At 44.7% G+C, this 16,656-nt stretch overlaps 1 protein-coding gene across 1 annotated transcript; it reads left to right on the plus strand.

Moving 5' to 3' along the window:
- The first annotated feature begins 797 nt into the window (after nt 1-797).
- On the plus strand, nt 798-14,280 carry LOC118216288 (calponin-1-like). The gene is made up of 8 exons (XM_035397376.1): nt 798-1,060; nt 7,931-8,052; nt 8,492-8,558; nt 9,017-9,154; nt 10,458-10,574; nt 10,996-11,142; nt 12,383-12,603; nt 13,427-14,280. The coding sequence occupies exons 1-8, from the start codon at nt 1,001-1,003 to the stop codon at nt 13,470-13,472; spliced, it is 918 nt and encodes a 305-aa protein (XP_035253267.1). The 5' UTR covers nt 798-1,000; the 3' UTR covers nt 13,473-14,280.
- The last annotated feature ends 2,376 nt before the right edge of the window (nt 14,281-16,656 follow it).

Genomic DNA, 16,656 nt, shown 5'->3' on the forward strand with positions numbered 1-16,656 from the left:
CTGTGTTTAAAATTACAACCAATAAAATTCAAATTCAGTGAGTGGTAGCGACGTAAGAAAAGTAGGCCTATGTAACGAGAAGGAAAATGCATGATGCAAATCATACGGTCACGATAAAATGGCATGATAAATTATATATAGGCCTATGGATTGTCAATAAGTTTACAACTAAGGCAACGTATAAGCAGCCCATGTGTAAATTAATAAAAGTTTTACCCAGGCGACCATGTACAGTAAGAAAATTACTGTAATGTAACAATCACTGAGAGACCTATCAAAATAAAATATGTGTCTGTAGACACAAAATAAAATAGATTTTGGGGAACTGAAATAAGTCAGAAATAAGCAGATATTTTGATGACGGTATGAAGTAATACGTATAAACTCAACGCAGTTATAAACTTTAGTGTTGGCCACGCAAATAACCTGATTGCAAGTCATCAGAAAGCTCAGATCAAATACATTCAGAATTTGGCATGCATGTATATGCCAAATATCACTTTGTTGTACGTCGCTCTGGATAAGAGCGTCTGCCAAATGCCTGTAATGTAATGTAATGTAATGTATATGTAAAGATTAGTCGTATTCATTTGTTAAAAGGGTAAATCAAATTTCGAGAAGATGAGCAATAAAAATCTGACACACATGAAAAGCATCCATTTATTAATCTGAAGGTGGTGGAAAAACTGACACGGCTTGGAGCTAATGCCATGTCGCTGACATCACTGAGAGGACGAGGCAGCGTCGTGATTGGACGGTGGCCCTGGCCAATCATTCTACGCTCTGGGCACGCACAGATGGAAGAGTTTAAAAAAGATTGAGATTGAGAAAAGTTCTGCGAAGTGGACCAAGCTCATGCCAAGTGCAGCGAAAAGGAAACGGGAACGAAACACATATACGTACCATCGTCATCTTCGTCTTTTCCGCAGCTGTTCGTAGGAATTTACATCGATTTTCTGCTGACCAGGCTACTGTCTACTATTAACGATCAAAGAACACAATGACAACCCATTTCAGCAGAGGACCGTCTTTTGGGATGTCAGCAGAAGTCAAAAGCAAGGTAGGTTGTCGGAGAAGTGTGGATGCACGCTGTAAACACCGCTGCAATGCATTGCCCAGCTGGCAGCAGCCGACGAGGATGCTGCGCTAGAACGCGCTTCTAGTGAAAACCACGTGTTCTGCCTCGGTGTTTTGACGTTAAGCCGTCATTCGGTTTAGGAACCTTTCACTGAAGAGATGTAGAGGCCAAGTGTAAATGGAAAAAGAAACCCCGGCGAATTTGCTACCCGTGTTCGCAGTGTATGACAACTTTGTGAGAACTGCACAAAAAAGAGTAACGCAGCGGATCTTCCGTGCAGTGGAGAACAACGGTTTAGCTATTATGTAATGGCCCGTTACTGGCCAGAATCACTCAGTGAAATGCACCGTCAAACGACACACGTCATAGCAAGTGTAATTTAAAAAGAATCTGATTGTAGTGTTGTAAAATGGGCGTATAATAAATAGTCACCTGTCAGAATGAGTAGCAGGAGACGGTGGGCAAACGAGAGCAGTGTAACCCCTGAATGGAAAAGGGCAGAGACCAGCTTTGCCCCAGGCCTCTGTGATTTGGGGGGTACTGTTGAATATATTCTTGCGTTTATGGGGGCTATAGTGTTGTTGGTGTAGGGGCGGGCCTTGATGGCTAAACCTGATTGACAGATGTTGACCCGCAGTGAAAATGCGCAGCGCTGCCTGAATCCCCACCCACGCGATTCGCGCGGCAGGTAAACCATTTCATTTCCTGTCAATGTTCCTGCGCTTTGGAACTGTCTGTCAGCGCAGCAATGCAGCTCAATACATGGTCCATCTGAGGGAAGGGGGGGGGGGGGGGGGGGGGCTGGTGGTGAGAATCAACAGGTGCTTCACGGGCTGTTTTCCTCAATAGGGACTCCTTGGGGGGTGGGGGGTTAGGGGGGGTTAGGGTTAGGGTCGTGCGTTGCAGTACCTGTGCAGTGCAGATGGCGGTATGTGGGGCGGAAGGGGCAGCTGCAGCAGCGTGTTCGCTGGGAGAAGCACAGAAGCTCGCACTCCCCTCTAATTTAAAGGGGGGGGGGGGGGGGGGGGTTGCAGTGATGGGACAGGCCTGCAAATACAACTGGCTGTTACAAATTGGCAGAAAATGGGCAGCAGTTCAGTTATAATGGGTAAGGAACTGGTCTTGTAACCTAAAGGTCACCGGTTCAGTTGTAACCCTTGAGGAAGGTACTTAACCTGCACTGCTTCAGTATACATCCAGCTGTATAAAATGGATGCAGTGCAAATGCTATGTAAAGAAAGTTGTGTACGTCGCTCTGGATAAGAGCGTCTGCTAAATGCCTGTAATGTAAAATAAAAACAGGGATTTTTCAAATTATTCTTGTAATGCCAGACTAAAACAAATCCGTTGGTGATATCAGGGGTAAATCCTATTGTGGCCGTAAGGAGAATGGGCTGCATACTGTCAGACGGTCACAGGCGGTTAAAATGGGGGCATATGATATGGTCCTCTTCTCCTGGGCCCTGTCTGGATCTTTGAAATGAACAGAGGTCCTGCTTTTCATTCCTTCTTGGTAATGTTTGTGCCGTCGACTCTGTGCTGATGAAGACTCACAGTAGGAAAACAGAGGTAGTCGCCACTGTTTAATAACAGCCATTACTCTTTTTTTAAAGTGTTTTAGTTTAATTGATAATACTTCAAGTTCAAGTGCCCTTGCTTAAGGGGTCTCCCTTTGTATTTTATTTAAATTAGCCTTTTACAGTTTTTACATTTTTAAAATTTATTTATTTATTTATTTATTTATTTAAAAAGCAAAGACGCGTTTCTACACTTTCTCCCTCTGCTGTTCCCTTTACAGTGTCGGCCTGTTGGAATGTGTCTGTTGCTGACGCACACAGTTTGCTGGGCCTGCTGTCCTTAACGCACAAGCACAATCTTTATCCTAGTGTGGAGAATGATTATTGGCAATCGGTGACAATAAAAGCATTGGTTATTATCTAACTTTATTTTAGCCGTCAGCTTTATCCAAGACAGATGCGCTTCTTAAACCATTTTTACAGCAGCCCCCGCAAATGGTAAAAAAAAACAAAAAAACTTTGTTTCCCCTGAAAGTACTTGGGTGGGCCACATGAAATGGAGTAGCGTTTAGCGACCGTGCTATCTGAGAGAGTTTTTTTTGAAGGGGTGGGGGGCGGGGGGTGAGGTACACACAGGAGGGAAGCCCCCCGTGGGCGCTGGGGGGCCCTCCCGCCTCCCTGGCACTGTGCGTGGGCGCTGGTGGGCGCGTTCGCACGGCGCCATGGCACAATGGGCCCTTATTTCACCCGGAACGTCTGGATCACGTGACCCCACAGCCTCTGTGTGGCTCTGCCCTTCCTCACTCTCCTGTCACTCTGCTCTTCCTCACTCTGCACGCTCTCCCTCACTCTCCTGTCACTCTGATCTTCCTCACTCTGCATGCTCTTCCTCACTCTCCTGTCACTCTGCTCTTCCTCACTCTGCACGCTCTTCCTCACTCTCCTGTCACTCTGCTCTTCCTCACTCTGCATGCTCTTCCTCACTCTCCTGTCACCCTGCTCTTCCTCACTCTGCATGCTCTTCCTCACTCTCCTGTCACCCTGCTCTTCCTCACTCTGCATGCTCTTCCTCACTCTCCTGTCACCCTGCTCTTCCTCACTCTCCTGTCACTCTGCTCTTCCTCACTCACCTGTCACTCATTCACAGGGAGAGAGAACATTCTGGAAACTCCTGTTCCTTCATCGCTAATCTCGCTGGCAGCAGGCACTGTTCAGATGTGTGAAGAACAGTTTTTTTTGTTTGTTTGTTTGTTTTTTCAAAAAAGAAAGGGAAAGAGTGAGTGTTAAAAGAGAGATAATTCATATTCGTGGATACAAGTAACATTAGGTATTCCTTCTTAGATATCTGTCCGATATGGTTGAAATAACAAGACTGTCAGCTTCCGGTACACAGGGAAAAAATTGAACAGCCTCTTCACAGGTCAACATGAAAACATATCCCACATATCTATATGGTTAGTACTGGCATTATGACATCTGTTCGCTCAATTTTATGTTAAAGATTATGTGCACGTTACCTTTTGCACATTATATTGAACCTGTTCAGCGTAGTACGGGATGTAAAATTACAACCCAGCTGAGCATTTCATTGCGCAAGAATAGCACTCCAGCTAAGCGGTTTTGGTTCCCTGAACATTCATGAAGTCACCAGGGACATTGTAGGAATGATCTTAGAACCTTATTTAATTTTATGAGAAATGTTAGCAATGCTAAACAAATCTTTCATTTCAGAATTTCAATTTAGAACATTCTTAATATGTGTGTGACTCACATCCCGCGTGATGTATTTTTTTAGTGACAAATTGATAACCATCGGACTTGCTGGAGTGTTTTTTCCTGCGGACTTTGACTGTGCTTGTTTGGAATAAAAATGTTCCAAGACTCCAAGACGAAAAAATGTTATCTCACGGTCAAATGGGACCTTAACTGCAATCTTCCCCCAAACATTCTGGAAACACGTTCCAGTCGGCAGGGATTCCTCTTCAGTCCTGACGACGGTTTTATTAAACGCCTGAGTTTATTAGCGGTACAGAAGGCCAGCGGCACCGAAGCTCGTGTTCTGGAGTGAGGTGGCACGTCGTGATGCTGTGTGGCAGAGGACCCGCCCACTCCGTGTCTGCTCCAGGCTTCTCAGTGAGACGCTGAAGCTGAGGCTTTCACGGCGCTATTCCACGGAAATGGCAGCGCAGTCACACACAAAAAAACGCTTAAGAAAGTCTCGTCGAAAAAAAAGGCCTCGTTGCTTCCGTTCCTTTTGGCTCGGTGATCTCAGCACGTCTGCTTGTCGAGGAACAGCGTAGGGGTCTGCTTATCGAGGAACAGCGTAGGGGTCTGCTTGTCGAGGAACAGCGTAGGGGTCTGCTTATCGAGGAACAGCGTAGGGGTCTGCTTATCGAGGCAGAGCGTAGGGGTCTGCTTATCGAGGAAGAGCGTAGGGGTCTGCTTATCGAGGAACAGCGTAGGGGTCTGCTTATCGAGGAACAGCGTAGGGGTCTGCTTATCGAGGAACAGCGTAGGGGGCTGCTTATCGAGGAACAGCGTAGGGGTCTGCTTATCGAGGAACAGCGTAGGGGTCTGCTTATCGAGGAACAGCTTAGGGGTCTGCTTATCGAGGAACAGCGTAGGGGTCTGCTTGTCGAGGAACAGCGTAGGGGTCTGCTTGTCGAGGAACAGCGTAGGGGTCTGCTTGTCGAGGAACAGCGTAGGGGTCTGCTTATCGAGGAACAGCGTAGGGGTCTGCTTATCGAGGAACAGCGTAGGGGTCTGCTTATCGAGGAACAGCGTAGGGGTCTGCTTATCGAGGCAGAGCGTAGGGGTCTGCTTATCGAGGAACAGCGTAGGGGTCTGCTTGTCGAGGAACAGCGTAGGGGTCTGCTTGTCGAGGAACAGCGTAGGGGTCTGCTTATCGAGGAACAGCGTAGGGGTCTGCTTGTCGAGAAACAGCGTAGGGGTCTGCTTATCGAGGAACAGCGTAGGGGTCTGCTTATCGAGGAACAGCGTAGCGGTCTGCTTATCGAGGAACAGCGTAGGGGTCTGCTTATCGAGGAACAGCGTAGGGGTCTGCTTGTCGAGGAACAGCGTAGGGGTCTGCTTATCGAGGAACAGCGTAGGGGTCTGCTTATCGAGGAACAGCGTAGGGGTCTGCTTATCGAGGAACAGCGTAGGGATCTGCTTATCGAGGAACAGCGTAGGGGTCTGCTTATCGAGGAACAGCGTAGGGGTCTGCTTATCGAGGAACAGCGTAGGGGTCTGCTTATCGAGGAACAGCGTAGGGGTCTGCTTGTCGAGGAACAGCGTAGGGGTCTGCTTGTCGAGGAACAGCGTAGGGGTCTGCTTATCGAGGAACAGCGTAGGGGTCTGCTTATCGAGGAACAGCGTAGGGGTCTGCTTATCGAGGAACAGCGTAGGGCAGTGACGCTCAGCCCACCAAGAGCACAGCGCTCTTGTCCTCTTTTATCACTGAGACGAAAAAATGCAAAAATGCATTTAAACGTTGTGGAGATGTGATTATGTCCAGGTCTGTGTCTGCACGCTGTCAGTGTGTACCCCGCGGCTGGCCAAATAATAAATAATGATTTCCTAAATAAAGAGGGCTTCCACTATGTTTAAACACAGGCATAATGTGTCTTTTTTATACATTACTGGCGTTCAGCGGACGCTCTTATCCAGAGCGACTTACACAACTTTTACATTGCATCCATTTATGCAGCTGGATGTGTACTGAAGCAATGCAGGTTAAGCGCCTTGCTCAAGGGTACAACGGCAGTGTCCTACCCAGGAACTGAACAGGTTCCTTACCCACTGGGCTACACTGCCGCCCATACATTGCTCTTTATACGTAGCTTGCGGAAGATATTTGGTGTGTGTGCACCGTTTTTACGAAGACTTTTGCCCCCCCCCCCCCCCCCCGAGGAACGGGTAGCGGAAGAATCCTGGCATCGGCCCGGAGCGGTGGAGCAGCGACTCGGCGCCGATCACTTCTTCTAGATTGTTCCGTCGGCTGGCGGGTCTGCCCGGGCGACGCTCGCCAGGCCGAAAGGTGGCTTCTGCCTCCTTTTAAGGAGTCCTCGCCGCGCGGCTCGGGGAACACAAGGGAGGGGCGCGAGAGAATGTGCGTGTCTTTGACGGGGGGGGGGGGGGTAATGAGGACAGCCGAACCGTCAGCAGTTTGTGCGGCGCAGCGGAGGAAACCGACTGCGGAAGAAATCATCGCTTCGGCGGCTTTTCGTGTTTTCCGTTTCTCGTGATTTCTTTTATCCTTTTTTTTCTCTCCTTTGAGCTTCTGTCATTTTTTGAAAAGAAATCTTGTATGAGGGATGGAGGAGTGATGGGGGTGTGATGGAGGAGTGATGGGGGTGCAGGCTGTTCTTCAGACTGAAGGTCTGAAGTGATTTTTTAAATGATTTTTTTGGCCCTTTTTTAACCTTTGACCTTTGACCTTTGGCATTCCCTGTCAGTACGCTGACTCGCTAGGTGGCCGGGGCGTGTGGTTGAACCACAAGCCCGGCAGAGAGAAGGGGCTCTGGCAGAGGGCTTGTGGATGATTTAAAAAAAACAACAACACTGTAATAAAACAGTAATAACTCCCCGGCAGACAGGAATTAAAACCGGTTGCAGGAAGTTGAAAATGGGGTTGGGGCTGGGGTGGAGAAGAGAGTGATGCATACGACCTGTCAGTTATAGGTATTGGTGTGTTTTTGTGATTAAATAATCGAATGTTAGCCAGTGCTTGCTGTTCACACCCTTGCCGCAGGGTGCAGCTCTGGTGCGCGTAGCTGTCAGGTTAACTGTCAGGCCACAGGAGTGCAGTACACAGATTACCCACAGTGAGGTGCTAATGAGTTCACTATAGACATCTGCTCATCACCTGCACCGTCACCAGCGCTGATTGTCAGATACCAGAATGGTATTTGTAAAATGAGATAAAGGAAATTTGTCTTTGAAAACAATGTAATGCATTGTATATTGTAATTCCTTATTTATTATGATGGTCACACTAAGCCAAAATTGCTTCTTTACGATACACAGTTATGTGAACAAGCTATAAAACTTTAATGTGAATTAAATTAAAGCTTTATAAAGCTTATGTTAAGTATTGAATGAAAGTGCTACTTTAAAGTTCAACTGTAGAGATTTATGTTTTATATTAGGTGGTAAGTCAACATTTCCATTGATACCACAGCTTCTTCCAAAATACACTTGTTTGGGAAACTGTAAAAAGAGTCCTGTACCTTTGGCGAATCATGAAAGTGCGCTGATGGGATTCGAGTGGTGGTACCATGCAACACAGGGCTGCTTTAACCTTTAACCTTTGACCTCTGCCCCTGTTCTTCAGCTGGCCCAGAAGTATGACCCCCGCAAGGAGGAGGAGCTGCGGCAGTGGATCCAGGAAGTGACGGGCCGCAAGGTCGGCGACAATTTCATGGAGGGGCTAAAAGACGGCGTCATCCTGTGCGAGTGAGTGGGGGGGGAGGAGCTTAGTCATGCTGTGCGAGTGAGTGAGGGGGGAGGAGCTCAGTCATCCTGTGCGAGTGAGTGGAGGGGGGAGGAGCTTAGTCATCCTGTGCGAGTGAGTGAGGGAGGGGGGAGGAGCTCAGTACCAGAAAGTGGCGGAATGTACCAGAAAGAGTGAGACTTTGATGGCATGCGGTTGGGTGACAGGGCCTCACCTGCCAGCCTTTCCCACCAGCCTGCCAATCACAGACTGCAGCAGCTGTGTGGCGTCCAGCCTATTCGCCCTGCATTTTCATTAATGACAGTATCACCCGTGCAGAGACTAATGATGTCATCACTGGCAGATCGTAAAAGCTGGCAGTGACGATCTGTCGGCCTGGCCTGCTTCCAGCCTCCTAAATCCGTCCTTGCTGTTTTTCTGTGTTTTTTCTTCTTCTTCTAGATTAATTAACAAGCTTCATCCTGGATCTGTGAAAAAGATCAGCAACTCCCCGCAGAACTGGCACCAGGTAATTCGCCCCCCTAAAAAAAGAAACTAATTTCTATTTTCACATGGTTTAAAAACATCCTGTTTGCATCATAATCAGTAGGGCCTTGCATGCCGCCTCTGACCTACAACACACAGCAAATTCTATTTGAATTAAAGTTTCGTTCTTCAAGTTCAGTTACCAAGTTAATAAACTGTACTTTTGACTTGAGTTCTCTGCATTAACCGGAGCAAATGTTCCTTTCTTACACTGCATCCTGATGAACATTTAAAAAAGTTTTTACCTTTTATCTTATTTTACCTATGATGCACAATTGATGTAATTCGATGCCTTGGAGACGATGTGGGGGAGGGGAATCTTACGACTGAACAGGGACATAAAAGCAGCCGTTTATAGTCGTAATAATATTACATCTTACGTTTCTTCTGACATAAAAATCACGTATTTGACTCCATGTCCTGGTTTATTTCACTGTGCAGTTAGAAAATATTGGAAACTTTGTCCGGGCCATCACGGAGTACGGCCTAAAGCCACATGACCTCTTTGAAGCCAACGACCTGTTTGAGAACATGAACCACACCCAGGTGCAGAGCACTCTCATCACCCTGGCGGGAATGGTGAGTTTGGAGCTGATGCTCGGAAGCAGCGTGAGGTAGCCTGCTACCATAATTATAACTATTAACTATTAATGCACGTAACGGGATTAACACGGACAATCCAGTTATTTGGATTAATAGAGTTATGTGAATTAATCCAGTTATGTGGATTGATACACTTAGTTGGATTAATAGAGTTGTGTGGGTTAACAGAGTTATGTGGATTAATCCAGTTATGTGGGTTAAAACAATTATGTGAATTAATCCAGTTATGTGGATTAATCCAGTTATGTGTATTAACATAGTTATGTGGATTAATAGAGTTATGTGGATTAATCCAGTTATGTGGGTTTAACCAGTTGTGTGGATTAACAGAGTTATGTGGATTAATCCAGTTATGTGTATTAACAGAGTTATGTGGATTAATAGAGTTATGTGGATTAATCCAGTTATGTGGGTTTAACCAGTTGTGTGGATTAACAGAGTAATGTGAATTAATCCAGTTATGTGTAATTATAACTTTGGCCTCTGATTCTGTGCACATTGAGCCACACGTTATGGGGGCAGATAATCAGACAATTGCAGCTTGACAGTGAATCTCTGTGTATACTGTATGCCTGTGTGTGTTGTTGTCTCTCTGTGTATACTGTATGGCTGCGTGTTGTTGTCTTTCTGTGTATACTGTATGCCTGTGTATGTTGTTGTCTCTCTGTGTATACTGTATGGCTGCGTGTTGTTGTCTCTCTGTGTATACTGTATGTCTGTGTGTTGTTGTCTCTCTGTGTATACTGTATGTCTGTGTGTTGTTGTCTCTCTGTGTATACTGTATGCCTGTGTGTTGTTGTCTCTCTGTGTATACTGTATGTGTGTGTGTTGTTGTCTCTCTGTGGGTATACTGTATGGATGCGTGTTGTTGTCTCTCTGTGTATACTGTATGCCTGTGTGTTGTTGTCTCTCTGTGTATACTGTATGCCTGTGTGTTGTTGTCTCTCTGTGTATACTGTATGCCTGTGTGTTGTTGTCTCTCTGTGTATACTGTATGTCTGTGTGTTGTTGTCTCTCTGTGTATACTGTATGTCTGTGTGTTGTTGTCTCTCTGTGTATACTGTATGCCTGTGTGTTGTTGTCTCTCTGTGTATACTGTATGTATGTGTGTTGTTGTCTCTCTGTGGGTATACTGTATGGATGCGTGTTGTTGTCTCTCTGTGTATACTATATGCCCATGTATGTTGTTGTCTCTCTGTGTGTATACTGTATGTGTGTTTGTAGACTGTTAAAAGGCATGAAGGCTAGTAACTGCGTTGTCTGCCTCCCTGTCCTTCAGGCTAAATCCAAAGGCTATCACTGTAAATGCGACGTTGGGGTGAAGTATGCTGAGAAGCAGCACCGCCAGTTCAACCCACTGCAGCTGAAAGAGGGGCGCAACATAATCGGGCTTCAGGTCAGTTTTGGGATTAATCCAGTTATGTGGATTTAACCTGTTATGTGAATTAGTACACTTATGTGGATTAATAGAGTTATGTGGATTAATACAGTTGTATGGATTTATACATTTATGTTGATTAATCCAGTTATATGGGTTAATCCAGTTATATGGATTAATCCAGTTATGCGGATTGACACAGTTACATGGATTAATCCAGTTATGTGGATTGACACAGTTATGTGGATTAATCCAGTTATGTGAATTAATACATTTATGTGAATCTTGTTAGTAATAATTCTGAGCCCCTGTTTAGTGCATTTAGGGGTGTTTAATGCTTGTTTTATTATAAAAAACCCGCGTGTTAGACAAGGTGAAACATAATAAATGACCAATAACTATTAAAACCGATACATTCCACTGTTACCTCTGAACCCAGATGGGCACTAATAAGTTTGCCAGTCAGAAAGGCATGACCTCGTATGGAACACGACGCCACCTCTACGATCCAAAGGCGGGCATGGACAATCCCCTGGACCAATCGACCATCAGCCTGCAGATGGGCACCAACAAGGGAGCCAATCAGGTCGGGAGCATCTTCATGGTTTCCATGCCTATGCAGTGCAGGTCTCAGTTATTTAATATGTAAAATGTGTACTTATTTCAGCAGTAAGTGCTGGAACCGTTGGCTTTTTTCCCCAGTGTTTTGAATAGTTTTTGGTTTGGAACATAGACCAGAGGAGAGCATTAATTTTAAGGAATATTTATATCCAGTTTTTCCACTTCTACTGTATACAAATTTATATACAATGCGCTAGAATATTGGTTTAGCATGGAACTCCATATATGGGGTGACTTGTATTGTGAGATTAATGGGGAGTCCGGTCTGCTTTGCTGGGGAAAGATCATTTGCTTATTTTACAATGATTTACGATCATTGATGTACAATTAGAATGACAATTCAGTAGGTATAACTCACAATATTTAATCATGATGTGACATGATTTAAAAAATAATGCCCGCTCATGCATGAGCTGTAATGGCCAGTCTCTACATTTATTCATTCTCTGAAGCAATTCTGTTTGGCAGTGTCCACATCTCACTCCCAAGCATGCGCAGGTTGCTGTCCCGAAAAGCTGGAGATATTTATTTTGGTCTGCAGACATTATGCAGCTCTACTGTATTTGGTCATGATCACTAGGTTTTCTTGCCAAAAAATGTAACTCTTAACAACTCATATCTTTGAAGTCATGTTATAGCACTGTACTCAACATAAAATGCCTTTTATGACTTTGCTGGAAAAATACTGGAATTTATAAATCGTGGAACAGCCTTTTCAAATATTTATTTTTTAAATATCATCTGAATTCTCCAGTATACATGCACCACACTGTCAGTCAAAGGGCTGCCATGATCACGTTATATAAATGTCCTGAGCACATTTATGGTGAGATACTGCATATTTCCCTGTTAGGAGGAGCCATAGTGGATCAGGACAGAACTGTGTGCATCCAATATGGACAGAATTTAATAGGGAAAGAGGTGTTTAATCTTGAATACTTGCGCCAGGGTGGATTGAAACCTGTACATTCTGTTCTTCCTCCTCCTCCCCCTTGTCCTCCTCCTCCTCCTCCTTCTCCTCATTCCCCTTCTCCTCCTCCTCCTCCTCCTCCTCATTCCCCTTCTCCTCCTCCTCCTCCTCCTCCTCATTCCCCTTCTCCTCCTCCTCCTCCTCCTCCTCATTCCCCTTCTCCTCCTCCTCCTCCTTCTCCTCATTCCCCTTCTCCTCCTCCTCCTCCTCCTCCTCCTCCTCTTCTGTCCTCCAGTCCGGAATGACCGCCCCGGGTACGAAGCGGCAGATCTTCGATAAGAAGCTGGACATGGAGCCCTGCGACATGGCCACGGTGTCCCTGCAGATGGGCACCAACAAGGTGGCGTCGCAGATGGGCATGACTGTGTACGGCCTGCCGCGCCAGGTGTACGACAGCAAGTACTGCGTCAACCCCAACGAGCAGGCGGGCATGGAGGACGGCCTGGATGGGCACGGGTACGAGAGCCAGCACAACTACCACAACTACACTGACTAAGGCCCGCGCTGTGCCGCCCCCCCGCCCCGACCGCCCGCCCCCTCGTCCCCCACCCCCCGACCCCCCAACCCCCTGACCCCCCAAACCCGCCCTTTCAACCTACGAGACCATCCAATCCATACTCTCATGACTGTTCCCCTGACCCGGTGGCCAGCTCTGGGGGTGAAGCCCACCTCTTCTGTTCTGCATTTCTGAAATTGAGTAATCAGAGCCCCTCCCCCCCCTTCTTTTAATTTTTATTGCATCCTTATCCTCATTTGGGGGGTGGGGGGCGGGGGGTTTATGGGTAAGCAAGGGTTGTTTTTTTTCCTTCTTTAAAAAAATATCCCCCACCATCCGCTGTCTTGGTTTTACAGCGGCGAATTGAATTCTTTTTGAGGACTGAGAAGAGACAAAGTATTTATGGCCCATTCCATATCTGAACACAAATGGCAATCCCAGGGCTGTTGGTTTTATTGAGCAGTAGTATAGATGTTTCGTCACCCCGAGTGCAACAGGATAAAAAACCCTGGAACCTCTGCCTGGACTCAGAAGGTTGTGAGAACATCCAAGATGAAGTTGAAGTTGAGGGAATAAAATTTTTTTTTTTTTTTTTTTTTTTAACTCCTAGATCCGGACCGTTTAATTTTCTCACTGTTCTCTTCTGTTGACCTTTGACCTCCTGAGGAACCAGGAGCTGGAGCACGTATCTGCAGACTTTATCATTCGTAAGAATCCCACCCGCTCCGACCGCTCGCTGGGGATAGCCTTTAACCTGCGGAATGCTGTTTCCCTTTCCTGCAGGTTCGAGATGGGAAGCGGAGCCCCTGCTACACTTACTGCTGCCTGACGCTCCCAGTTTTGTGCGTGTGTGTGTGTGTGTGTGTGTGTGTGCGGTTTTCTGCAAAACTGTCTCTGCTGTCACTCAAAGTGCATCAGACCCGACAGCGGTGGTACTCAAACGCGGTCCTGGGACCCCCCCCCCCGTGTGTGCTGGTTTTCGTTCCAGCCACAATTGCAATGCCAGAATTTTAACAAGCTTTTTAATTTCTCTTAATTACGTGCTTTTCATGCTCAGAGACATTATTTAAGCCTCTTAAGCCACATTGTGTTGGAAATAGCTGTGCATGGTCTGTAGAGTAAATATACCAGCATTCACAGGGGGCCTCAGGATCAAGGTTGGGAACTACGACCACACACCACAATTACACTTGTTTTGTGTGTCCTATATCTGCTCTTAGAACAGTTTCATGCTTTGTGCAAAAGGCAAATAAATGAACGGTGGAGTTTAAAACATCCTAACAGTGGAACCGCGAGGCCAGTGGAACTCCGAGCCACAGTTATGGATATTTATGTCTACGCATGTTAGAGTTAATATTTTAGCCCAAGCTTAATCCAGCCCCATCCCACACCGTAAATGTGACCGGTGTTATCGGGATTAAAGCATACACATATATAACTGCAAAATGATCTGATGGTATATGAATTCATGCAGCTCTAGTAGCTTTGCCACCTGTGGATCTGTAATAGTTGTTTACTGCTGGTCGATGCCATGTTAGACACTGCCACACCATGTGCTCTTGTAGATTTCTATATATATAAAATATATATAATTTAATATATATATTTTATATATATAAAAATCAACATCATTTAAAATGAACTACAATTGAGTAATACTAATAATAATAATAATAATCATTGTCATCATACTAATAATTGGAATAATAAATACATAATAATGTATTTTTGCAAGTATTATGTTTATGACTATTATTATTATTATTATTATTATTATTAGTAGTAGTAGTAGTAGTAGTAGTAGTACTATTATTGTATATTATATTATATGTTATTATTATTATCATAACTGTCTGACAGGTAAAAATCCTGTGTATGGTTTTGTGTTAAGGCAGAAGCAAGTAAAAGTGTGTAAATGGTGAACATCATTTCAGACGCATCTGTCTACTGTGCGATATGTAAAGACATGGTGCTTACATGCAAATCATCACGCAGTACTGCTAACGCAGTGATGATCTGGACTGAAGTCATACAGGGCTTTGGTCTGTGCCGAGTAACTTATTACTGTGATGTTCATCACTTAAAGGAGAACTTTAAAAAATGTACATGAGAAGGTTTATGAAATGTATGACGTAATTACAGACTGAGTCTGATAGTTAGGACTCAAGTCTCGACCTTATTCTGCCATGTCTTATGCAGACCAGGGTCAAATATTTATTTGAAATACGATACTTTAGCTCTTTAGACATCAACACAATCCCTGCATATTACAATTCTAAAAGAAATACCTATTTTCGCCAATCTTCAAGAACAAAATTCCTCCGTATTTTTGGCTTTTAACATGCTTCTTTGAAGGCTCACAGAGGTCAGCAGGCATGTTTTTAATTGTGTTGGTGTTTTTCAAGTACAAATATAACAAAGCCTGATCTGATGGACGTGGCAGGGGAGGGGGCACTCTTGGATTGTGACGCTCAGTAATGCATGTTGGTGTTTGATTTATATCATAAAGCAAATCAAATTTCTGCTTACCTTCAGTGTCCACTAACATTTCTTTGTTCTTAACCCTGACCCAATAAAGGTAAAGGGGAAATTTATTTGTGACGAGTTTACCCATCCCACCAGTAATATGTGAAAAGACTGCATCAGTTGCAACATAGCAATGTTCTAAATATCTCCCATCAGAATGTACCAATTATGGGCCTGTTTTGGCTGCAGGACTCGACCAATAGGATAGCTAGATGACCTAAAAATATATATTCATATATATTTTTTAAAAACATTCCACCAGTGAAGGGATCAATAAAATACAGTAACATGGAGTTATGGTGTAGTTTCCCCTTTAAAAAGAATGTTTTCTCACTCTTTGGGTTGTGAGCTTATGCGTGCCTAAAGTTCGCAACATTAAAGATCAATGTAATGTAAGCTTGTTGCAGTTAGCTGCATGTGGTTTTAAGTGCAACAGAATGACTTGACAAATTCATCACTTCACATTCTATGGCTTTGATTTTTAAAAAGTCCCGGTTTTCCAAGACATTTCTATTGTGTTGATTAAAACGTGCAATAAATAATAAAACACATCGGATGCCAAAAACAAACCGTGGTTTCTTATTCCTTTGTTCAAGTACTCCCTTTCCTGTTTCATTCTGTGTTTGTTATTAAAAGGGTCGCGTGGTTTTCTAGACTCCGCAACAGGTACATCACGTAAAGGCTGAAGCTGGAGGCTGCTGTTGCAAGTGGTGGCCAGCAGGTGGCAGAATACCCTAACACTTGTTCGCAGGGCTGTGCTGTAGGGGAGGCCATCTTTCAGGTGAGACCTTGTTCACAAACACTTGCTGGGAGCTTCAACCTGGTGATGATTGAGGCAAGACACCCTCCTCTTCACTATGAAGCGTGATATGAAAGGAGCTATATAAATGCAATCTGTTGTAACAATCCACAATTTAGCCACTGCAAAAGAGTGTCAAAGCTGTTATAAATATTAGGCAAATGTGTTTGTGTTCAATGCAGACGCATTAAATCAACCAGTCTCCCCTAAGAGGCGGACACGTCTGGAAACGTATCTGAACATATTATGGTTTTGCATATTTTACATGCCTGTGTGTCATAACACTGCCTTGTATACAGACTTTTCTTTCCAGAACACTCTCAGCTAGCATTGCTAGCTTGCCAGCTGCGTGTGGGGGTCACACAGAGATAAAAACTCCCAGAATGCCACACATAAGCACATTATTCTGCAGCCTCAGAACGCTGAAACAAAACCCTGACGTGAAACACTGATTTAACAGACAATAAATTATCTTAAACATTATGCCTTCAGTTAAGGATTTGCAGCAAAAACTGACCTTTATTGAACATTAATAATCATTATTCCACAGCAAGATTACTCCGGGCGCACAGTAGGGCTGTTCACTTGAATTACATATCACCCAATATCATCCTTGCCAGCGTTATAAATCTTAATCATAATTTTTTTTAAAAATGAAAATAAGATAAGGTTTTGTTGCCCCGACATG

The sequence above is a fragment of the Anguilla anguilla genome, chromosome 17 (assembly GCF_013347855.1).
Source record: "Anguilla anguilla isolate fAngAng1 chromosome 17, fAngAng1.pri, whole genome shotgun sequence".
NCBI lineage: Eukaryota > Metazoa > Chordata > Actinopteri > Anguilliformes > Anguillidae > Anguilla > Anguilla anguilla.

Excerpts from the sequence above, each read along its gene's own strand:
- LOC118216288 (XM_035397376.1), top strand. The coding sequence starts at position 1,001 with ATGACAACCCATTTCAGCAGAGGACCGTCTTTTGGGATGTCAGCAGAA. Across the intron at positions 8,053-8,491 it reads GACGGCGTCATCCTGTGCGA|ATTAATTAACAAGCTTCATC; the intron begins GTGAGTGGGGGG and ends TTCTTCTTCTAG. Across the intron at positions 9,155-10,457 it reads TCATCACCCTGGCGGGAATG|GCTAAATCCAAAGGCTATCA; the intron begins GTGAGTTTGGAG and ends CCTGTCCTTCAG.